This window comes from Nymphalis io, chromosome 23, assembly GCF_905147045.1.
Source record: "Nymphalis io chromosome 23, ilAglIoxx1.1, whole genome shotgun sequence".
Classification (NCBI taxonomy): domain Eukaryota; kingdom Metazoa; phylum Arthropoda; class Insecta; order Lepidoptera; family Nymphalidae; genus Nymphalis; species Nymphalis io.
In genome coordinates, this window is record NC_065910.1 from 7,791,920 (window position 1) to 7,817,141 (window position 25,222).

General features: G+C 35.6%; 1 protein-coding gene across 1 annotated transcript in view; it reads left to right on the top strand.

Annotated features, from left to right (window-relative positions):
• The window catches only part of LOC126777607 (cell adhesion molecule Dscam2-like), a 34,579-nt gene extending 9,571 nt beyond the window's left edge, over positions 1-25,008 (top strand). The window contains exons 4-32 of the mRNA XM_050500679.1: positions 388-479; positions 1,387-1,541; positions 4,497-4,587; positions 5,392-5,634; positions 5,891-6,059; positions 6,167-6,302; positions 6,497-6,616; positions 7,077-7,253; positions 7,511-7,655; positions 8,258-8,406; positions 8,834-8,999; positions 9,600-9,739; positions 10,208-10,360; positions 10,624-10,714; positions 11,174-11,256; positions 11,969-12,091; positions 12,937-13,089; positions 13,738-13,867; positions 16,442-16,623; positions 16,865-17,044; positions 17,319-17,510; positions 17,681-17,878; positions 18,190-18,350; positions 18,788-18,944; positions 19,365-19,482; positions 20,229-20,383; positions 21,668-21,772; positions 22,786-22,866; positions 24,911-25,008. Of these exons, the coding sequence (XP_050356636.1) occupies positions 388-479; positions 1,387-1,541; positions 4,497-4,587; positions 5,392-5,634; positions 5,891-6,059; positions 6,167-6,302; positions 6,497-6,616; positions 7,077-7,253; positions 7,511-7,655; positions 8,258-8,406; positions 8,834-8,999; positions 9,600-9,739; positions 10,208-10,360; positions 10,624-10,714; positions 11,174-11,256; positions 11,969-12,091; positions 12,937-13,089; positions 13,738-13,867; positions 16,442-16,623; positions 16,865-17,044; positions 17,319-17,510; positions 17,681-17,878; positions 18,190-18,350; positions 18,788-18,944; positions 19,365-19,482; positions 20,229-20,383; positions 21,668-21,772; positions 22,786-22,866; positions 24,911-24,939 (4,074 nt within the window). The 3' untranslated portion in view covers positions 24,940-25,008. The remainder of the gene's footprint in view (positions 1-387; positions 480-1,386; positions 1,542-4,496; positions 4,588-5,391; positions 5,635-5,890; positions 6,060-6,166; positions 6,303-6,496; positions 6,617-7,076; positions 7,254-7,510; positions 7,656-8,257; positions 8,407-8,833; positions 9,000-9,599; positions 9,740-10,207; positions 10,361-10,623; positions 10,715-11,173; positions 11,257-11,968; positions 12,092-12,936; positions 13,090-13,737; positions 13,868-16,441; positions 16,624-16,864; positions 17,045-17,318; positions 17,511-17,680; positions 17,879-18,189; positions 18,351-18,787; positions 18,945-19,364; positions 19,483-20,228; positions 20,384-21,667; positions 21,773-22,785; positions 22,867-24,910) is intronic.
• The last annotated feature ends 214 nt before the right edge of the window (positions 25,009-25,222 follow it).

Here is a 25,222-nt window from a genome sequence, read left to right on the forward strand (position 1 = left end):
AACGACTGGACGGATTTGGACGACCCCCTCTCAAACACGATTAAAGTCGCGAACAGAACAGAAGTTAATGTTACTAATGTAATAAAATGTATTTTTTTAATTTATTTCCCACATAAAAATCATTTTGCGATAATAAAAAAAATACATACAATAATATCAAGGAAAATTTATAAGAGGAGTCCTTATAGTTTATTTGAAATGGAAAAATAAATATAAGCAAATATCTTGTTTGATTTTTATCCACACAATTGTTTTTGTCGTAGCGGCGTAACAAACCGAACATGCAAGTTTCATAATTTATGATATTAGCAAGTTAATCATAGTTAAGCTCGCATGTAGTCACTAATGAGGAAAGTTCTTAATTAATTAATGTTGAACCTTTAATAGGTAAGCCTACAGTGTACGGCAACTTCAGATAGACCGCCTCGATTCATTTGGGAGAGAGATGGAGTTGTTATCTCGTCGAATACAGATTCCAGGTATTCATTGGGTTTTTATATAATTTTTTACTTTCATAATTGACTCACTTGTTATAACTTTTAACACTTTTTGATTAGCCAATTGTATCATAATTAGGAAAATCAATTTTATTGCTATATGAAATTATATACAATAAAAAGTTTCGCATAGAATAGATTTATGTGCGTTTCTGTATGTATGTATGTGATTTTATAAGTTTTTTTTTACATCAATACTACTGGTGGTAGGGCTTACTGGTGGTAGGGCTTTGTGCAAGCTCGTCTGGGTAGGTACCACCCACTCATCAGATATTCTACCGCAAAACAGCAATACTTGATATTGTTGTGTTCCGGTTTGAAGGGTGAGTGAGCCAGTGTAATTACAGGCACAAGGGACATAAAATCTTAGTTCCCAAGGTTGGTGGCGCATTGGCTATAAGCGATGGTTGACATTTCTTACAATGCCAATGTCTAAGGGCGTTTGGTGACCACTTACCATCAGGTGGCCCATATGCTCGTCCACCTTCCTATTCTATAAAAAAAAAAAAATATATCTTGAATACACAACGAGTTCTAAATCAAGCAATGTCTGTTAATACTTCACTAACCGAAACGTTTATCTAAATGTCACGATATTCCTCATAAAATATGCGACGAAAAAGCTACAATTACAAATACAGCGTATCCCATACACTGATTGCAATAACGCGACATACAAAGAACTTCGTATATTACACTGACGACATTGACGAGGCGGGGAAATTGGTAAATGGAGTACAAATAGCGAATACCAAGGAAATTCTTGACTATAACCTTACAATGGCGATCTTTAATAGAGATAAATTAATAGAGATATATGTATCATATAATATCAATAAATATGTATATATATGTATCAAATTAATATTTATTATATTTTTAATTACAGACATATTCTTGGCCAAATGATGTCTTCAACGGGTATCGGTGTTATATCTCACTTAAATATATCACGGGTAAGAGTAGAAGATGGAGGCTTGTATTCTTGTATAGCATTTGAAGGCGATTCCACCACAAGACACACAGCTAGAATAGATGTTTACGGTGAGTATTACTTACAAAATTATTTTCTTTTTAATTTCAATGCAAATTAATATACACGAATAGGTTTTAAAAAAAAAACAATCTAAATTTTTTCGTTAAAGGTTCATGTCGGTTATATGGAAATATTTGAAGTTACTATATTATTGTATACTGCTGCTAATTTTTGATAATACCAGTGTCGGGATCTTATAAGCAAGCCACTAGAAAAAGACTCTTTCAAATAATACACAATAATAATATATTTATACAAATAAAGCATTAGTTTAAAACCACATTATATAATAATAATATCCTGGGACATTTTTTTTCAAATTTATGATAATATTGGTGAGGGTTTCGAAATATAAAATTAAATAGAGCAATAGAAACTTTTTAATTGATTTAAAATCATTAGTCCCATGTAATAATCTTTATACTGGTGGTAGGACTTTGTGCAAGCTCGTCTGGGTAGGTACCACCCACTCATCAGATATTCTACCGCAAAACAGCAATACTTGATATTGTTGTGTTCCGGTTTGAAGGGTGAGTGAGCCAGTGTAATTACAGGCACAAGGGACATAAAATCTTAGTTCCCAAGGTTGGTGGCGCATTGGATATGTAAGCGATGGTTGACATTTCTTACAATGCCAATGTCTAAGAGCGTTGGTGACCACTTACCATCAGGTGGCCCATATGCTCGTCCGCCTTCCTATTCTATAAAAAAAAAAAATATATAAGAAACTATTTTTTGTATCTTAAATATTGTACCTTATGTTGAGAACTATAATATCCTGGGACATTATTCACACACGGCCATCTGATCCCAAATTAAGCTTGTACAGAGCTTGTACTATGGAAACCAGACAACTGATATACTACATATACTACTTTTCTTTTGTAAATACATACATATATAATTACACCCAAACTCAGGACGAACAGACATGTAAATGCAGATAAATGTCTGTCCTGGGTGGGAATCGTACCCACAACCTTCAATGAAAGGCAAGTATCTATCAACCACGCCAACCGACTCGTCAACCACATTATAATTATGTATTTTTCAATTAAAGCTTAATTGAAGGCTAATTATTTCAATTCTATCGTTAATTGAAATCAGAATATAAATTTGAGTAGCAATTTGTGGTTAATTCATATTTCGAATATAGATTTATTGTAGATATTATATGATAAATTCTATCGAAGTTTTGTTATATTTAGTTATACTATAAATTAACCCCCTTTTATTATGTAATTTTGTCAATAACTATGGATTATTGAATTTATTTTCAATTTAACGATAATAATATTCATATATGTATATTGTGCAGATTTTGTATCGGAGTTTTTGAGAAAAAGATTAATGGCGTTATGTCTGTATCATATGATACTAATATTATGAATGTGACTGTAACTGTATCTGTCTTTTTTTTTTTTTTTTTTTTTTTTTTTTTTTTTTTTTTTTTTTTTTTTTTTTTTTTTTTTTATAGAATAGGAAGGTGGACGAGCATATGGGCCACCTGATGGTAAGTGGTCACCAAACGCCCTTAGACATTGGCATTGTAAGAAATGTCAACCATCGCTTATAGCCAATGCGCCACCAACCTTGGGAACTAAGATTTTATGTCCCTTGTGCCTGTAATTACACTGGCTCACTCACCCTTCAAACCGGAACACAACAATATCAATAACAATATAATTGTCTGTTACGCTTTCATTGCTTAACCACTAAATCGAATTTGATGAAATTCGAAATAAGTTTGAAACCCAAGGACATTTGTATACGTAACACCTGTCCCTTCCTAACACGAGGGTGTAACCACGGACGAAAAGTAGTAAATAATATAATTATTCCCGAATACGTCATATCCTGTATTCATCATCATTTTAAAAAGATAACACTCGTTGATTAGAAAACCTTTATTCTGTTAATCATATAAATTTTAACTTAAGTTAAATATTTGTTATAGACATAATCATACTGGTAAATTAATGTGGGGCATCTGATAGTAAGTAATCACCACCGCCCAGAGACATTGGCGCAATAAAAAATATCAACCACACGCCAATGCGCTATCAACTTTTGGATCTAATAAGTTATATTCTCTGAGCCTGAAATAAAACTGGCTCACAAATCAGACCATAACAATATTAAATAGTACAGTTTTGTAAAAGTGTAAATGGAAAAGTAAAAGTAATTCAAACGAGATTTAATACCAATCTTCAAACTAAACTACAAATAACAGCTTCAAGTATGTAGGTGACACCTATATAACGAAGCAGATCGTACATTATATTGATACAGACAGGGCCTTTGTTTTATATAGTTGCCAGTACATTTTTTACTTTTTAAATTATAAAAAGAAGGACTTTAATTCGAATTCTTCGATAAAAAAATTGAACTAAGACTCAATTTAATTTCAGAAGCCATCTATGTCGTAATGAAATTACTCTCCTATAGGATCGTAAATTTTATTAATTTACTCCAGAACTTCGAGTTCACATTAAACGTACCAGCATTTTAATATATTAATTACGCATTCTTAACAATTTATTGGATTTTTAAAGTATAACCATCATTGATAAGAATACCTAATATTATATAGAATACATAATATATAATTTCAAGGACAAAAAAGTTTCAATTTGTTGTCAAACATTTCAGTAAAATATTTCTTCTAGTTTTACGTGTCATAATACGCATATGTGTTGCGTGTGCTTTAATTTTGTATTGCGATATTATTGCTTGGAAGAGATGCTACAAAGTATAGCATATATTTATTGTGTTCTAAATATGCAACGAAAGACAAATGCAAATCGATTTTTTAAATTTCGAGTATTATATAAGCGGTTGTAGCGTTCAAGTTGAACAAGACAGATGTCATTGCTATTTTTGTAGTAACTTGTTTTTTTTTATTTGTAGATTAATCGTTTCACTTTTTGATAATCTTCAAATAACTTCATCTTTTTTTTCAGGTCCACCTTACATCAGAACACTTCCACCGATCAAAGTTCAAAGTGGTGATTCCCTGAAACTAAAATGTCCGTACTATGGATTTCCTATCAGGTATTATGTAACTGATAATAATTCATTTGCAAGTTTAAATAAATCTTATATTTTTTTAATATAACTAAATGTTCATCGAAACACGTTGACAATCATTTAACTCCCAAAATCCCATTGTTCGTAAAAAAACTTATTTATTTGTATAGCTTTCTACTTCTACTTATCAGAGTATTTAATGGGTATTTTAGATAATAACTAAATTTTGGTTACTGATGTTATCGGATTTATTCCGGCCATTGTGAACTTATTAAATTAAAGTATACACTCTTTTATCAATGATTCAAAGTAAAAAGAACCTACTTCTTTGTTATTCGTCTAATATCTGACAGGCTTTATTAATACTAAAATGAAAATATACTTACTTGAAATTCTCAGTAATTACTAAAATATCACATTATTTTAACCAATAATAAATTTTATTACGATATAAAAAGAAACTACTTGAGAAAACTCAAGCAACTCTGAATAAAATATTAAAAGTAGGTCTCAAGTTTAGATGACATTATACGAAAAAACATTTTTGCATACTCAAGACTCGTAAATTTAGATCTGGAACTCAACCTAAGAATCTAAATGAGTAAACGTGACTATGCATAATTGTTACGCAACATACTAACTTAGGAAATCTGTAGCCAACTTATTAAGCTTAGGATTACAAAACCAAGCTTAACTCCAATAATAATTTAAACGTAAATGATGGTTGGGAAAAGGAAATGATTATTCATTTCGTTGACATTTTTAACAGTTTATGATTTTAGCAAAATGAATGTAGTATATTATGATCTAGATATTTAAACTTTTTAGCAAACTCGAATGGGAGCATAAAGGAAAGAAAATCATGAGTTCAATGTTACCCCAACACACAAGATATAAACGTACAAATATTAACAATAAAAATCGTAAAAACACAAGAAAAAGACGAAGGAAACGACAGTTATTACAAAGTAGTGAAGATGGTGTGCTCAATATAGAAAGAGTTGTTAAGGAGGAGAACGGTGAAATGTATACTTGTATAGTATATAGCCCATCGGGAGAAATGGCTAGAAGGTATGAAATTATTTAGAGCAAAATTCACAATATAGCTTGAATATGCGTTGAAATCTTTAATCATATCATAATTAGTACATATTGTTTCTAAGCTTACTTTGGTATCCATAAAAATCGCGTTCCAAATAAAAGTCAAATAAGTAAATTTGTTAGGAAGTTTTTGTATTGATCCCTTTATTTCGGATTTCAATGAGCAATTGTTTGTTGATCTCGTAATTAACTCTTAAAATAGCAAAAATATTAATTTAACCTTCAGGTCATTTGAAATACAAGTAGTCGAAGCACCTGAATTAGATGAATTACGCGTCGGTTCAGGATTGAAAGAAGGACAGATTGTACAAATAACATGTAACATTATTAGTGGAGATCCACCGATTTTCTTCTCTTGGCTCAAGGATGGTACGAAGATACCTGCCAGTTTAAAAGTAAGTTTTCATTATATACCAAGATCATTGTTTGTTATATTTCTATCGCAGAGCCATATCTTTAGGAAATTCTTTAAATTAATTAACTATTCTAAAATATTTTCCAGATAACTGAAAGAAGTTCGGAACTGTTCAGCGTCTTGATCATAAAGCGAGTTTCTCTCGAACACTGCGGTAGATATACTTGCATAGCTACTAACCACGTTGGAAAAGTTAATCAGACTACAGATTTGTATATAAATGGTTCGTTAATTAAAACTTTATTTGTTATTTTGTAAGCTTAAGGCGTTATTGTACTTTCGAATCATAACTTTTTGTACGCTTAACCTTATCATAAGATTTTATCATTTCGATTTTACGGAAAAAAACGACGAAGTATTTACCTTTTTATAGATTAATGATTTAAAAAGTATATTTTGAGCATATTTGTTCCGTAGTTGCTCCAAAATGGGTAGAGGAACCGACGAATACGTCACTCCTGTTGGGACAACGCGGGATCGTAGATTGTAATGCTAATGGCTATCCCACACCACAGATACACTGGATGAAGAGGGATGGTAAGATATGAAAACAAATAATTTTACTCAATTTTAAATGGTATGTTAAAATTAAAAAATGTTCGGTCTATGACATATTGTGATGCAGCTTCTAAGACACCGCAACTTTTGATCGGTTTATTTGTTGCAACGATTTGCTTAAATGCTTCTTTTTATTAATCACCATTTTTTCATAGGACCCAAATTTTCACATAAGTAGCATCTGTTAATGTTCTACAACAAGGCAAAGACAATTGCTTTGTTAAAAAAGTTTACGTTACGCATTTCGGATAAGCAGATATATAACTCACATATTTCCTTCTAACACTGTCTGGTATCTTTAGAAAGCCTTAATTTAGAATTGTGTGCAGAATAATAAATTCGAAAGTATTTCGATTTAGCTTTAATTAACTCGCTCTAAACAAATCTTTAAAATAAAATTTGATATTATCCTATTAGAAATACATTTTTGAAATTTCAGCTGCTCTCGGTATTTGGCGTCCTATTCTCGACCTAGCTGGTGGTGGTGTTTCGAGTTATCCCAATGGCTCGTTATCCTTGGAAGTGGTTTCTTTAGGTGATGAAGGCGAATACGCGTGTCATGTTGACAACGGTGTTGGAGATCCATTGCATAAGAATTTATGGATAAGTGTTAATAGTAAGTTTATTCTTCAAATTAAAAAAAAATATAATAAAAATAGTGCGATTGCTTGCTTATTTCATTCACTTACAAAATAATTTTAATTTCATTATTATTTTAATAAAAATTTAAATTACTAACATTATTTAGTCTTTTTAATTTAAATATAAAACAAACAAATAAAATATTTGATGAAACTAATAAATCTACAGGTATCCGATCATTACGAATTATTATATTCAATTTTACTAAAATAGTTTCAAAATTATTTCTAGAGCCGGTGCACTTTGAGTCTGTAGGATTGAACCTAACTACCAAGATGGGGCTACCAATGGCTCTAACTTGCCAACCATTGGGAGACAGCCCAATAAGGATCAAGTGGAGTTTGAGTGGGAATCCTGTTGAATTTACGTCTTCAAGGTATTCTTATTTTTTTTTTTAATTTATTAGCTATTCTACATTATATATCAAGTTTTGAGATACTAAAATCTGTTTGTGTTATATAAAACTCGAGACTCGAGTTTTTGATAAACTCCACGTCTAATTTTAAGAGAAACTAAACATTACATTTTATACATTCAACTTTTTCTCAAAGAGTTCTCAAGTTTTTTTTTTAATTATTGGAACTATAAATAATTTATAATTTAATAAAATTATTAATATATTTTTCAAAATCATTTCGTAGCGACATCTGCTTGAAATGCTGTAATAATTGTAGTCGCTACATTTAGAATGAAGGCGGCTCTATTCGAACGTATCCTTTGCTGTGATAGAAGCAAGAAGTTCAAAGTAAAAAACATAGATGGCGTGACGATCTTTCACAAATATAACTTTTTGTCTATTTTGTGCCTTCTTGATATCAGCTCGCTCAGTATGTCGTTAGTTCTCTTGATGTTATATAATAAGTTTTATCGATTTCAATATTCATATTATATTTAATATAAAAGTAATATTATCAAATATTTAATTTAAAGTGATGAAATATTTTATTCAAATATAAATTTTTCTTTTTTTGCTTTCAGGATAACGATATCAGAGAGTTCAACAACAAATGGTATGAAGAGTATCATAAATATAAACTACGTTGAAAGTAGAGACGGAGGGACTTACGAGTGTAGAGCGAGCAATCCTTATGGTGTTGCTACGTTTAATATTCACCTGAATATACTTGGTAGGTATTCTTAATATTAATAATGAAATTTTATAGTTATTTAACTCATATCTATTTTTTTAATTTGATTAAGGCTGACGATAGGTATTATACGAATTGATTAAAAGAAAATCTAAATAAATTCCTTTTAATATAGTTATGTATAAGTATTAATAAATGAAATGTAAGCAATATTTGAATGTATATTCTATATTTTAACGTATGATTTTGCTAAATTGTATTATAATTTAATAGGCGTTAATCGCTGTAAAGGCAATTTATTAATTAATTATATTTGCATGCTGTTTCAAAAAGAACTTTAAAATATAAATACACAATAATTATTTGAAAAAACCGAGCTATAAAATAATGTGTAAAATTCAAAACACGATATTTATTAATTTAAGCTAACTTAAAATACGAGTATATTCAATCTTTTTTAATCCAGAACCTCCGACCCCTCCAATGGATCTCCAAGTGGATTCCATCACAAGTTCATCAGTAAAATTATCTTGGCGTGACACGATCATGATTCACGTCCAATACTATAGTCTTCAGTACTCATCTAACCACTACACCTTATGGGATACGGCGAAAACGATAAATATTACCAGGTAAATATGACCAATTTTAACCAAGTTTTCATTGGTTACACAAATAAAATTATAATTCGAATCAAAAATGTAGAGACCTCATGTGCCTTAGTAAGTCTTGTTAGAGAAAACCTTTACGCATTTAATAAATATAAATATTAATATTTATTAAAATATATTGATTCTTGATACCTTATATGAATATATAAGGTATCAAGAATCGCCATTATTTTTTTATCTTTTTTTTTTTTTTATAGAATAGGAAGGTGGACGAGCATATGGGCCACCTGATGGTAAGTGGTCACCAAACGCCCTTAGACATTGGCATTGTAAGAAATGTCAACCATCGCTTACAGCCAATGCGCCACCAACCTTGGGAACTAAGATTTTATGTCCCTTGTGCCTGTAATTACACTGGCTCACTCACCCTTCAAACCGGAACACAACAATATCAAGTATTGCTGTTTTGCGGTAGAATATCTGATGAGTGGGTGGTACCTACCCAGACGAGCTTGCACAAAGCCCTACCACCAGTACAATCTAGAAAAACATCCATTTTTAAAGGTTTTTGTGTTGTCTCTATACTTAGTAGATATAATAGCAGGACAAAAATACTTCCAGGCAAGAAAATGATATACGGCAAAGCGTTGAGCTGCGTGATCTCCAGCCGGCAGTCGATTACAGAGTGCGTGTCGCGTCTGGGAACCAAGTGGACTTGAGCCCTTACACACAACCAGTGCACTTCACCACTTTGCAAGAAGGTAGTCAATTATTTATAAAGTGTTTGACGTATTCATTTGTGTACGTTGAAATACCGGGTTATGAAATGGCATTAACTAAAAAAAAGTCGAGATGGCCCAGTGGTAAGAACGCGTGAATCTTAACCGATGAACGTGGGTTCAAACCCGGCAAGCACCTCTGAATTTTCATGTGCTTGATTTGTGTTTATAATTCATTTCGTGCCTTTTGGTGAAGGCTGTTACTGGAACTACAACTGAATTAACTAAAAAATATATATTAAAAGTTTAAGAATATAAATAGTGGATTTGACTTTACGTAAACCTTTTTCTTTGTATACCTACCACACATTTACTTGTTTGTTTTTTTTTATTTTGTTTTAATTTATTATGTCAACGCAAAATAAAATACGACTTGGCATCATGAAACAAGCATTTGACTTAGTCCTTGTAAATGGTTATATACTGTATTATAAAGAGGTAATTTTTTAGCACCATCCTCAAGCCCTCTAGGAGTACAAGTTCAACAGACGGACAACCCTGGGGAACTATTCGTATCATGGATACCTCCAGCTCGTGAGACTCACAACGGCGCTCTACAAGGATACCACGTTAAAGCTGTACCAAGAATTAATGGCGAATCAGGCAAGGATATTTTTTAATGAGCATCATTAAAATTTTAGTAATATATCACAGAAATTATGTCAATAAATATGGAAGCTTGATATCATTGCTTAAGGTACAATTTTCATAACATAAGTAAGTCTGTGAGACTGACAACTGTGTCGTTGGTTTATGGGTTGTCGATCAATAGTAAAGATTGTTGAAACTTTATTGTTGTTATACGAAAACCTAAAATCCAGAATTAAAACGCGTTGATTATTTAAAATTAATCATTTGAATTACAGGCACAAATGACTCTCAAACGAAAATTGTGAAAGTAGTTTCTAGGAAAGGAAAACAGGAGACTGTACTGAGTGGTCTTTTAAAGAATGCCAGGTGAGTTGAAGGAGATCCTTTGGGTAATATTTTAGGACTATTTTTATTTGAGCTGAGATGGCCCAGTGGTAAGAACGCGTGAATTTTAACCGATGATCGTGGGTTCAATCCCGGACAAGCACCATTGAATTTTCATGTGCTTGATTTGTGTTTATAAATCATCTCGTGCTTTACGGTGAAGGAAAACATCGTGAGGAAACCTGCATGTGTCTAATTTCATTGAATATCTGCCACATGTGTTTCCACCAACCCGTATTGGAGCAGCGTGGTGGAATAAGCTTCAAACTTTCTCCTCAAAAAGAGGAGAGGAGGCCTTTAGCCCAGCAGTGGGGACATTAACAGGCTGTTACAGATTTTTATTTGACATATGAAATTTTAAAGAAGTACTTAAATGGCCTTCGATAAAAGTATTTCTTAAGTAAGTTTTACGACGATAGATATTATGTTCTTTTATTTCAGGTACGCGGTTTCTGTAAGTGCTTTCAACTCAGCTGGAAATGGACCATTTTCTTTACCGGTTTATCAGACCACAAGAGAAGGAGGTACATTTTAACACATGCGCTAATTTTAGTCATTTTAATCTGATAAATTAAAATAAGAAGTTTGTGTTTAATTGTATCGGAGATGTGAGATAGAAATTTTCAATTATAACACAGAATTCTCAGAATATGAAATATAATTAGTTTTTATAAAAAATTTTAATAAATTTAACGTTTGTTAATATATTCCATTCTTAACATTTTAATTGAACGTTGTTCTAAGTGGAAACTTGATTGGTGTATGAACGAGTTAATTGTTGTATAATGTATGTTTCCCAATTATAATAAAAATATAAAAAAATATATAATCAACGAGACTATCACAAGCTCCCGTCTACAATCGAACCCAGTCGTAATCATCGGGAAGTGGCGGTTCACTGGTGGTAGAGCTTCGTGCAAGCTCGTCTGGGTAGGTACCACCCACTCATCAGATATTCTATCGCAAAACAGCAGTACTCGGTACTGCTGTGGTCCGGTTTGAAGGGGGAGCGAGCCAGTGTAATTACAGGCACAAGGGACGTAACATCTTAGTTCCCAAGGTCGGTGGCGCATCGGTGATGTAAGCGATGGTTGACATTTCTTACAATGCCAACGTCTATGGGCGTCGGTGACCACTCCCCCTCGGGTGGCCCAGACGCTCGCCCGCCTTCCTATTCTATAAATAAAAGTAAATGAAGTGCGGCGCGTGGCCAAGCAGTGTCCGGTGTGTCCGCAGCGCCCGAGGCGGCGCCGGCGGGCGTGCGCTGCGCGGGCGCGGCGCCGGCCGCCGTGCGCGCGGCGTGGCGCCCGCTGCCGCGCGCCGCGCTGCTCGGGTACGCGCTGCTGTACTGCGCCGACGGTGAGCCGCCCTCGCCGCCCCTCGCCGCCCCTCGCCGCCCCTCGCCGCCCCTCGCCGCCCCTCGCCGCCCCTCGCCGCCGCGTGTTGCCGTCGGTCGAGACCGGCTCGGTGTCGACTGCACGAAATCAGTTTCTATCTTCCGCTGTGTATTTTTAAATATAAAAAAATATTGCATTTTTGGCGTGTAGGCTATCTTGAGATCCTGAGGCATATGATGTTCAGAGACGGATCCAGGTATGAGGCTAGCCAATACTCAAAGACCGTAGAAATAATATATTTTATTTACGGCGCGTCACGATTGTTTGAGTACCCTGTACTGACCGATTAATGCATTATAATAATCTGTCATATCTATATACCATCATGCCAAATATGGAGTGCAACTAAAAAGGCGATGTGCTGGCGGCACAAATTTCTTTCCTATAAACTGTCTATAAGCAATAAATCATGTCAATACGTCGCTCCGTTTCTAATTTAATCGTGCAATAAGTAATATTTGATGGAACTAGTAATGTAACGAAGCGTTATCTTTTTGCCATTGGTATTTATATAGTGATTGTTAACCGTAGTTATATCTGTTTGCTTTCTCATCTCTCCTAAAAAATATATAAATATAGATTGCTAGCTTAATTTTTGACAGTTTGTCGTCTGCACAAGCTCATTGATATTAATATGTTTGCCTTGAATACTCTTAGCAACTTTAGTATAATATGTGTGTCGCTTACTTTTCAGAACATTTTAAGGCATGTGACCATGATATCCAAAAATTAAAATTTATATAAAGCATGCTGTTTTATTACTGTTTTAAGAGTTAACAAGTTAAAGAACGCAAATTATATTTCCAGACGGTCCTTGGATCAACATCACTACACCACACACGGAGTTATATCTGCAAGGTCTAATGAAATATACAAATTACACGATAAAGGTCGCCGGATTTTCAAACTACGGTCTTGGTCCATTCTCTTATCCCGTTGTTTGTACAACTCTACAAGACAGTAAGTATTTCTCCTACACATTTTACAAAAATCTATAAATTTAATCATCATCATCATCATCACCCTTTTCGCGTCCACTGCTGGACATAGGTCTCTCCAATGGCACGCCACTGAGCTCGATTTTCAGCTCTTAATCTCCAACCGCTGCCAGCCACCTTGCGTATATCGTTAAAATTTAATCAATATAGAAAAAAAAACAATCTTTTATGACTAACTACCAGTTTTGAAAACATAAAACTGACTTAAAATTTTTGCCGATGATATTATTGATATAGTAACAGCCTGTGAATGTCCCACTGCTGAGCTAAGGCCTCCTCTCCCTTTTTGAGGAGAAGGTATGGAGCTTATTCCACCACGCTACTCCAATGCGGGTTGGTGGATTACACATGTGGCAGAATTTCAGTGAAATTGTCACATGCAGGTTTCCTCACAATGTTTTCCTTTACCGTAAAGTACGAGAATAGAATTATGATCACAAATTAAGTACATAAAAACTCAGTGGTGCTTACCCGGATTTGAACCCACGATCATCGGTTAAGATTCACGCGTTCTTACCACTGGGCCATCTCGGCTATATTGATGTAAAACATAACATAACATAATCTCATAAAACAAAAACAATAAAAACAAAATACCATTCCATTTCAGTTCCTGGACCTCCGTCAGCTATAAAAGCCCTAGTATCATCTTCGACCTCTATTCTTGTCAGTTGGAAGAAACCTGATCAGCCCAATGGAGAAATCACTCATTATACTGTTTACGTCAAGCCTGTTACGAGGTAAATAACTGCAGAGATTAAACCTCAAAAGCACAATATACATATTTATAAATTATTTTATTTATTGTGTTATCAATTAATTATCCACATAATAATAATAATGTCCTCTAGACCGATTTCGGCCACAGCGGCCAATCTCAAAAGAGATTAGCCAACTGCGCAGGAGATATTATAGTACACAAGTGTGTGCGCAAACACAGGTGCACTCTCTATTCCCTAACTCTCATAATCTGATGGGACGGCAATCCGACACGACCGGAAAGAGTTCCGGCGCAGGACTAAAGGCACGGGAGTGTACATATTTCCGATTTCCAGACTCCGGGCTGCTACTGAGAATTTTCTGCAAGGAAAACATTATAATTTTTTATTGGCCCGACCTGGGAATTGAACCCAGGACCTCCGGGTCTATGGTCTTACATCAAGCCACTAGACCAACGAGACAGTCAATCCATATAATAGTTGTAACAATGAAAGTTGTCGTAACTATATAGTTGTAGTTTACCTAGAAACTATCTAGGTTTTAATCTAAAATCTAATCAAATACATAAGGGGATCGGTCTGACCCGGCAAATTATCGGCCAATAACTATCACCTCAGTACTTTGTAAGGTGATGGAACGGATTTTAAACAACCAACTGATCCATTACCTAGAAGATTAATGATCGTCAGTACGGGTTTCGACCAAAACGGTCCACAGGTGATCTTCTAGCGTACGTAACACACCTCTGGGATGAAGCTATCGACAAGCATGGAGAATCGTTGGCTTTCAGCCTCGATATCTCCAAGGCTTTCGACAGGGTCTGGCACAGAAGTCTTCTCTCCAAGCTACCGGCATATGGTCTGCCTGCTCAGCTATGCACCTGGATTGCCAGCTTCCTACACAAGCGTAGCCTTCGTGTTTTAGTAGATGGTTGCGCTTCACAATTCTATGTAGTGAATGCTGGGGTCCCCCAGGGATCTGTGCTATCTCCCACACTCTTTCTTTTGCATATCAATGATATGCTCTCCCTTGGGAACATACATTGCTATGCAGATGATAGTACAGTGCATGGTGGATACCACGGACGCGCAGTGGCTGGGCGGGCGGAAACTGAGGAGAGGCGGGAGAATCTTGTCATTGAACTCGATAGGACGTTAGAGCTCATCGCCAAATGGGGCTCTGATAATCTTGTTGAGTTTAATGCCAAGAAAACACAGGTATGCGCTCTCACGGCGAAAAAGTCAATATTTTCCCCTCTTCCCTCCCTCTGTGGTACTCCGCTGGTGATGCAAAGCAAAATCGCTATGCTGGGGATTGACGTTCGCTGCGACCTTAGTCCAAGGGATTACATCGAGGCTGTTATAAAAACAGCTTCACGGAAACTCGGAGTTCTGAACAAGGTGCGGCGCTTTTTCACGCCACAACAACTGTGCCTGCTGTACAAAACACAGGTACGGTCTTGCGTGGAATATTGCTCGCACCTTTGGGATGGCTCCGCTAAGTACCTACTTGAGGCCTTGGACCGGTTGCAGCGACGTGCCGTACGCATTATTGGCGACGTAAAGGTCACAAACACCCTTGAACCTTTACAATTGCGTCGTGAGATAGCAGCACTGAGCGCTTTCTATCGACTGTATCACGGCGAGTGCTCTGAGGAATTATTCTCTCTAATTTCTGCTTCCCCCTTCCTTCTTAAGTCCACGCGAGCTGGTTCTCGATGTCACCGCCTAACTGTGACATCAATTCCATCGTGAACAAAGAAATTTGGCAACTCCTTTCTTTGTCGCACTTCCAAAAAATGGAATTCCTTACCAGCTCACGTGTTCCCCTCCTCTTACAACCCGGGTTCCTTCAAACGAGGCGTGAAGAGGCATCTTGCGGGCCGGCAAGGCGAAGGCGGCTAGTGCAGAACGTTTTTCCCGTCTGTACTGGCCGTCGTCGCGTTTGGACTCTACTACCACTTACCATCAGGTGGAGTAGAGTCATTTGCCCTCCCGGCGAATATAAAAAAAAAAAAAAAAAAGTACGATATAAAAGTTATTTAGATTTTGTAATTTTAAAATCAGAGAATGGTGGTAGAGCTTTGTGCAAGCTCGTCTGGGTAGGTACCACCCACTCATCAGATATTCTACCGCAAAACAGCAGTACTTTGTATTGTTGTATTCCGGTTTGAAGAGTGAGTGAGCCAGTGTAATTACAGGCACAAGGGATATAACATCTTAGTTCTCAAGGTTGGTGGCGCATTGGTGATGTAAGCGATGGTTAACATTTCTTACAATGCCAATGTCTATGGGCGTTGGTGACCACTTACCATCAGGTGGCCCATATGCTCGTCCGCCTTCCTATTCTATAAAAAAAAATGTGACATTGAATTAAAAAAAATTACAAATTATTATATTATATCCAAAATTGTATGCTACTTTTATTTAGGCTGTATCCATGTTTTGTATTTCTTTTTTCTCTTTGTGGTGTACAATAAAGTATAAAGTAACTTTAATATTGCATTTAATATAATGAGTTGTATGCCCATTTATGTCCAAATTTATTTTACAACGACGCTATTTTTGATCTTAAATGGCTTACGTTTATTTTAGCACCAACGCTCCACAAAGTTATCGAGTAGAATCGACGCAAGAGTCCAACCTGTCCCGTCAGCTGACCTTCCCACTGCCAGGTCTCACAACTGGCATGCAATACGAAGTATTCGTCAGAGCGCATACATCAGCTGGTGAAGGTGCCCCTAGTGCAAGGGTCCATGTAGAAGTTAGTGCAAGAGGTAATGATAAATTGGGTAAAACCTACGCTACTTTCCTCGATTTGAAAAATAAACATATTGGCTATTCTATTGTTTATCGTTCACAGCTATCGGAGTAAAACTTATAATGAGGAACTAGTGAATTAATACTTGTTAACTTTTATACAAAATAATTTTTTTAAAGAAATTTGTTTTGGGAAAAACGTAAGGAAGTTATCAAATATGTGACTCACCAAGATGTGCCACTGGTCCCCGTCCGCAGTGGTGGCGGGCGTGTCGTCGCTGGGCGGCGCGCTGTCGGCGGGCGAGGGCCGCTCGCTGCTGCTCGTGTGCCAGTGCGTGGGCGCGCCGCCGCCGCGCACCGTGTGGTACCACAAGCACAACATCATCACGCACCACCCGCGGTTCACCAGGAACCACGACGACAGTCTTCTGATTAACAGTAAGAATTCGTTATTGTTGCCAATTTGCTTCCAAATCAAGAATCGTTTATTATTTCACCTTATTGTGTCACGAATCTTTTACTACTTCATTATAATTTGCATGTATTATTAATGATAGCAATACTGAAATATGTATTTACTAGATTGACTCGAAGGTTTAGGTTTAGGATAGGAATTTATATGGTCAGATTGGACCTTAATTTTTAAGTAACTGACCAAGACAAATTTCGTTAAACAATTCGTTCGAAACACATTTATTTTATCTCCTTACAGACATAGATCAATCTTTAAGCGGTAACTACACTTGTCTGGCCAAGAACTTATATGGATCAGACTCAGTATCATATGAAGTCTCGGTTCTACCAACTCCCGAACCTCCAATATTGAGAATCACTCCACACAAAAACGCCTTACACTTACAATGGGACCAGCCAAGGAAGGTTGGAGGCAAAAATCAGAAGATAAGTAAGTAGAAATAACAATACATTTTTCGTCATTAAAATTTAGTCTTGTCTAATTAATATAATCTTGCTTCCATATTCGAAAAATAAGTTTTTTGAATATAAAATAAAAAATTTAAAGTTACTAAAGTCATGCCATAGTCTGAAACTGATATTAAAATTTCCGAATTTCAGCTTACGAGCTAACATGGAAAGAAGCAAATGGGCCCTGGCAGGAAACATGGGCGGATAAGGGGACTACTATACAGGGGGTTCAGGAATACATGCTAGATGGGCTGAAGTGTGGCACGAAGTATTCATTGAGGATGACAGCTGCCAATAGCGTCGGTGTATCGCAACCAGCTTATGTCGATGCTATGACTTTAGGAGGAGGTAGGTCTTAGAACTTGTAACATATTGTGAGTTGTTGCTCAGCAAAGTTTTAATATTTAGGTAATTAGTTTTACATATTTAAGTATAGTAATGGTTAATAAATAAAAGAGTTAAATAAATAAAGGTCGTTATGTCGTTTGAATTCAAAGTATTTTAAATGAAATTAGTAAAATATGTTTCTGCAAGTCATAAATTTATTTCTTACAACCAATTATAACTATATTTTTACCTAATTGTTGATCATAATTTTCTCAACTTTCACTTTACAACCATAAAAGATTTTTTGCATATATTTAATTATTTTCTTTCAGTTCCAATAGCTCCCACGACGACAGAGTGGTTCTGGAGTAATTCCAGCCACGTCTACATCCAGCTAAGTGGCTGGGACGACAACGGCTGCGAGATCACGAGATGGGAGGTCGACTACAAGGAATATGGAAGCAAAGTGTGGAAACGAGCTGAAAATAGATTGGTACGTAATGTAAATCATACCGCAAGTTACACTTATCTATTGACATAGACCCCGTGTGCTGTATAGAACCGCCTCAAACTGGTTTATTTTCAAGAGCGACTCCAGTTTTTTTTTTTATAGAATAGGAAGCGGACGAGCATATGGGCCACCCGATGAGAAGTGGTCGCCGACGCCCATAGACATCGCATGGCATCGTAAGAAATGTCAACCATCGCCTACATCACCAATGCGCCACCGACCTTGGCTCACTCACCCTTCAAACCGGACCACAACAATAGTACTGAGTACTGCTGCTTTGCGAATATCTGAGGAGTGGGTGGGACCTACCCGGACGAGCTCGCACAGAGCTCTGCCACCAGCAAAGTTTAAATATACGTGTCACGTAAATCGGGAAGGGAAACCTTCGCGAGGGTCGGGTACAGCTGAGCGTTCCGCAGCCGGCGCCGGCGCCGTGGGCGTTCGGCGCGGCGCGCGGCGCGGCGGGCGCGGGCGCGCTGCGCGCGGCGCGCTGGTACCGCTGGCGGGTGCGCGCCGCCAGCAGCGCCGGCGACACCACCGCGCTCTACGACTACGCCACCACCACCGAGCGCGGAGGTGAGCTGAATTAAAATAAATAAATAAAGAGATGAAGTATAAATACGTATACACGTAAATATACAAGAAGCTGACCGAAGTAGATCAAAATCATATGTATATTTTAAGCAAAAGGTCTTATGTTTGATTGCTTTCTTTTAATTTTTTTAATAATATTTAAGTACTCTTTTATAACGAAAACAATTTTGCTTGTTGTAATTGTAAGAATATCTAAACCACGCGTCCTCCAGGCGCTCGCTCCATTCGTATTTATGCTATCGATAGTGGTTCTCGAATTTATTTCGAAATAACGAGTAACTTTATTTTTATATACGATACATAACGACATAAGTATGTATCGTTTTTGAGGCCAATATATGGCGCACAAATAAAATTATTATGTCCTTTAATTTTTTTTATAAATGCATCATATTTTTATAGAATCGATTGGTCCACCCACGGACTACTTCGACATCAACTTGCTGGTGATCGTGTGCAGCTCCATCTTACTCTTTCTCTGTTTGGTGACGTGTGTCTACATTCTAATTAAGCGACACAAGTTAGTATAACAATTTAAAAGCCATTATTTTAATTATAAATACGTCCGTAGGTAAGATTTTCACTTATAAAATATTTCTCGTAAATGTTAAGTGATCACCACCGCACATAAACATTTATATTGTAAGCAACAGTAACCATCACTAATGCACCACCGACCTTGGGAAGTGGCGCACTCATCCTGCAAATCAGAATACAACAATTCTAAATGCTGCTGTTTTGCGGCAGTATATCTGATGAGTGGGTGGTACCAATACAGGTGAGCTTATACAAAGCTTTACCACAAAGTGAGAGTGAGTAATATGTAACTTATCTAGTTTAAAACTGCGATTTTTACAGCTGTCATACTCAACAACTTTGTTGTTTTATGAATATTTTTTTTAGTTCATTTAGTTTTGACATATACGTATATTTTAATAATTCATTTTTAATAATTCGTTTTAAAAATTTTTTTTTTTTAAATAAAATTTCTGGACGGGTGTTTCGACCTTGTTGATTTTAAAAAATACAGCCAGTATCATTGTACCATAACATAGTATCGCTTATATGAATTAAATTCTAGAAAAATATATGTGGCAAATTCAATAAAAGTTCTCAATTTGTCATTGTAACTGACAAATATATATACATTGATATAGTCAAATTGTTTGCTATGATACCAAGTTTTCATCACACATCTACCACCAATGTACGACGTCACGCGTATTTTCTTCCGCAGAAAACTTTATATGAGTACAATATTTTCAGCCACCAAAGATTAACGGAATACAGAAACTCATTAACCGGAGAATGTAAGTCAGAACGAAGTAACGCGACCGTCAACACGCCGCAGAGCGTCCCGGCGGAAGTCAACAACAGAGTGTACAGCACGCCCGTACATCTCACGGCTGACAATAAACATGGTGAGGAATTGACTATCCATACATATTCTATTTATGTACCATCGTTAAAAGTTATTCATTCTTCATAATATGAGTGTCCGAATGAAAAGCCGAGATAGCCCAGTGGTAAGAACGCGTAAATCTTAACCGATGATCGTGGATTCAAACCCGGGTAAGGACCACTGAATTTTCATGTGCTTAATTTGTGATTATAATTCATCTCGTGCTTTACGGTGAAGGAAAACGTCATGAGGTAACCTGCATGTGTCTATTTCATTGAAATTCTGCCACATGTGTATCCTACCAACCCGCACTGGAGCAGCGCGGTGGAATAAGCTTTAAAAATTCTCCTCAAAAAAGGGAAAGGAGGCCTTTAGCCCAGCAGTGGGACATTCACAGGCTGTTACGGATTACGGAATATGAGTGTGATATTTAACGATAAAGTGATTTCCTTTCGTTTTTTTTTTCATTTATGTAAACATATCTGCGTGCCTAGTATTAGTTTATTACTTATTCGATAGCCTTAACATTAACTGCGATTTGCATGGAATTCCAATTCATTTCATACAAATCGCGGTTAGCGTGAACGCTATCGAATAAGTAAAAAAAATCGTACTGTTACACATCTCTCTTTCGTAACTAACCTATGTAGTATACCTTTTTGACTTTATTCGTTCCAACGTAAAATTTTACTCTCAACGCGCCTAAAAATTCTAAAGTTAAGCCTTTCCACGTAGAAGTACACGTGGAAATTTGAGCTCAAATTTGATCTTGAAAATTCTAAAGTTAAGCTTTTTTTCGTAGAAGTGTCCATGTTTAAATTTGAGCTCAAATTTGATCTTGAAACTTTATAGGAGTAAAGACTGATCGCAAGGAATGTCACGTAAAATCTATTGCTTTACATCTTTAGGGCCGTTTGTATAAAATGGTATATGTTTATACCATTTGAAAGTTTATATAAACGTTTTAAAATTATTGGAAGCTGGAGTTTAAGCAAAACTCTATCAAACGTAATAAACACTGTAATTATTTAACTGAACCAATTAAGTTATATTTTTATCATTTTAATATTAATCATTTTAAAAATACTTTTTTTGTCTATCGGGAAGTATTTTGTGAAGGCTATCTTTCTGTGTGTGTGGTATATTTGTATTCACAATGCTCACATGTTTTTTTTTATTAAGGAAAATGCAAAAACTCAATAACAAATGGACATTTCATGACACATTATATATAAAACTTTTATATATGATATTTCTTTCAAATAGAATAAACCCGCTTAAGTGAAATGTCATTTATTTTCAGAACTATACGAGATAAGTCCGTACGCGCAGTTCGCCATCGGCTTCCGTACGTTCGGTCACGTGGACAACCAAGAAGCGCCGAGACGTGGAAAGCGATACGACAGCGGTAACTTTATTACATTTATTTTTTGACTGTCTCGTTCGTCTAGTGGCTTGATGTGAAGCCACAGACCCGGAGGTCCTTCGTTCAATACCCAGGTCGGGCCAATAAAAAATTAATAGGTTTTTCTGTCAGAAAATTCTCAGTAGCAGCCCGGTGTCTGGAAGTTGGATGTGTGTTCACTCTCGTGCCTCAGAAAGCACGTAAAGTCGTTGGTCCTGCGCCTGAACTCTTTCTGGTCGTGTCGGATTGCCGTCCCATCGGATTACGAGTGTTAGGGACTAGAGAGTGCACCTGTGTTTGCGCACACACTTGTGCACTATAATATCTCCTGCGCAGTTGGCTAATCTCTCTTGAGATTGGCCGTCGTGGCCGAAATCGGTCTGGAGCACATTATTATTATTATTACATTTGTTTTTACTGTAAACGACATAATACCAACAATTTAATTATATCAGTACAATACAACACACTCATGAGAGAGGTTGCATTTGAATTTCAGTTAATTTTGTTACTATAGTGTACTATGTATATATTTAAGCCGGTTGGCGTGGTTGGTAAATATTTGATTTTCACGCCGAAGGTTGTGGGTTCGATACCCACCCAGGACAGACATTTGTATGCATGCTCATGTCTGTTTGTCCTAACTCTGGGTTTAATTATATAAGTATGTTTTAACGAAAGAAAACTAGTATATGTAGTATATCAGTCGTCTGGTTTCCATTGTACAAGCTCTGCTTAGTTTGGGATCAGATGGCCGTGTGTGAATAATGTCTCAGGATATTATAGTTCTCAACATAAGGTACAATATTTAATATACAAAAAATAGTTTCTTATATAAAGATTATTACAATATTATCATAAATTTGAAAGTTTATTTGTTACGATATCACGTCTTACAACTCGACCGATCATTATGAAATTTTACATAAAAGGTACCTAACACCCCCTTCCCCCTCAACTTGGGCGAAGTCGAGAGTGAAAACTAGTATTCTAAATTTTATTGATTTTTTTTTTAGAAACGAGTTTTCAAATGAGATCAGAATCAGAAGAGAGCGATTGCGTGTCGCGAACGACTACATTGAAAAGTGCGCCGAGAAGTGAGTTACAGTATTTAATTATTATTATTGTTTATTTGGTGGAAAAGTTTGTATGTGTTCGCGGTAGAATCCATACTCCTAACCAGTTGTAGATTTAAATTAAAATAAATCTTAAAAAACAACGACTAAAAATTCTCGTTTTTGCTTATATTACAGTACAGTACAGTAACAGCCTGTTAATGTCCCACTGCTGGGCTAAGGCCTCCTCTCCCTTTTTGAGGAGAAGGTTTAGAGCTTTCCACCACGCTGCTCCAATGCGGGTTGGTAGAATACACATGTGGCAGAATTTCAATGAAATTAGACACATGCAGGTTTCCTCACGATGTTTTCCTTCACCGTCAAGCACGAGATGAATTATAATCATAAATTAAGCACATGAATATTCAGTGGTGCTTATATTAATATAGTTTTAATTTGATTTGTTTTTAAATGCATTTTCAGTTTGAAAATTGGACTGTCTACGTCTATGGTTTCAGAAAAACTTACAATTAACATAACAAAAACCAATTATTATAATATTTAGCTCCAAAAATAAAAAAAATCGATAACCGCTAGACTATAAAGTCTAAGCATCAATAATAAAACATCGACGAATGTTCATTCAGAAAAGTATTTGAGATTACATATAGATAACTGCCTTTCATGGGACATACATATGGATGAATTATGTTCAAAAATATCAAATTTAATTGAGACTTCGAGGTACTATTCGATGTTTTCCAAAATCTGTACGATATCTTATAAATAATTCAATGGAAAAACCTCACCTTGAATATTTGATTGAAATTTGGGGAACTGCTGAAAGTACTAACTTTAAAAAAATTACAAATAAACCAAAACAAAATCATAAAACTACTTTTGTGATTATAATTCATCTCGTGCTTTACGGTGAAGGAAAACATCGTGAGGAAACCTGCATGTGTCTAATTTCACTGAAATTCTGCCACATGTGTATTCCACCAACTCGCATTGGAGCAGCGTGGTGGAATAAGCTCCAAACCTTCTCCTCAAAATGAGGAGAGGAGGCCTTTAGCCCAGCAGTGGGACATTCACTGGCTGTTTCGGATTTCGGAAAACTACTTTTTCACTATAAGTATCTATCTCCTACTGAAAAACTGTACAACGAAACAGGGTTGATGACAGTGTCCCAAATATATAAATATAACACGTGTCTATTATAGTGCAAAAGATTTTGAAAACATAAACACAAAACTATCCTTCACAAAAATAGGACAAACACAGAAACGGATAACTAAACTGATGAATACGACCATGAACAAACTACGGTAAAAAAAGTATATTGTATGAAGCACGAGTACTAAGGATATTCAGTCTTTAACTTTATAGAAAAAAAAACCCTAAAACACCACATCTTAAAACAGTTCTTTAGGCCCTAAAGTATTTGCATTTGTTATAAAATTGTTTTAAGAGTCTCCATTAATATTATCAACGACTAATTTTCAACATTTTTATTTTATTATTGTATTTTTCTTTATGTGATATATTATTTGATTATTATATTTTTCTTACAAAATTTTATTGTGTAAATTAGCTAAAGAAAATAATGTCAATTACTATACAATTGCTATAACGCATATTTTTGTCATACCCACATTATTTTAAGTGAAGTGTTTAATTTGTTGTTCATTATTTTTGTGTACCGCCCGTGTGCTGTATATATAATATTTAAGTATGTTAATCTTGTTTTCTTAAATATTTAAACTGAATTGCATTCTTTTTTTTGAGAAATAAATTCTTAAACCATAACGCCATCTTACTTTACTTACATGACATTGAAGCCTTGGGCTTCCAACGTTGCATGTTTCGTGAGAGGTATGATGGGAGGAAAGGTACCCCTTACATGTGCGCAAGAAAGGCAGCTGTCAGAGAAGAACGGAGAATAATTTTGAGGCGTGCTACAGCATCGCAATGACGACCACTCTGTCAAGAGCGAAACGACGAAGAATAAGAAATCTCTGAAAAAATGTTATTTGTTTTGTACTATTAAAATAGTAGTAACGAGCTTATCTTTATTTGATTTCAGAAGGATGCAGAGTACCACATCACAGGTAGCTCTGCAAGAATCTACAAACGGAATGAAAAATTTGTTAAAATATTACTATATGTTAAAAATTATCAAACAGTTTAGAGGCAGAGGATGTACTTTATTTAAATTTTTCTATGGAATTAATTTGTTTTAAAATTAATTGAATAATTAGTATTAGTAAAGTTAATGGATCTATAAAAATGTTTTGTTCGTAATTATAAAAAAAAATTGTTTGCATAATTATTGAATAAAATTTTTCAATACAGTATGCGTTATGCAACGTTTATTTTAAGAAAACAACACTATGAA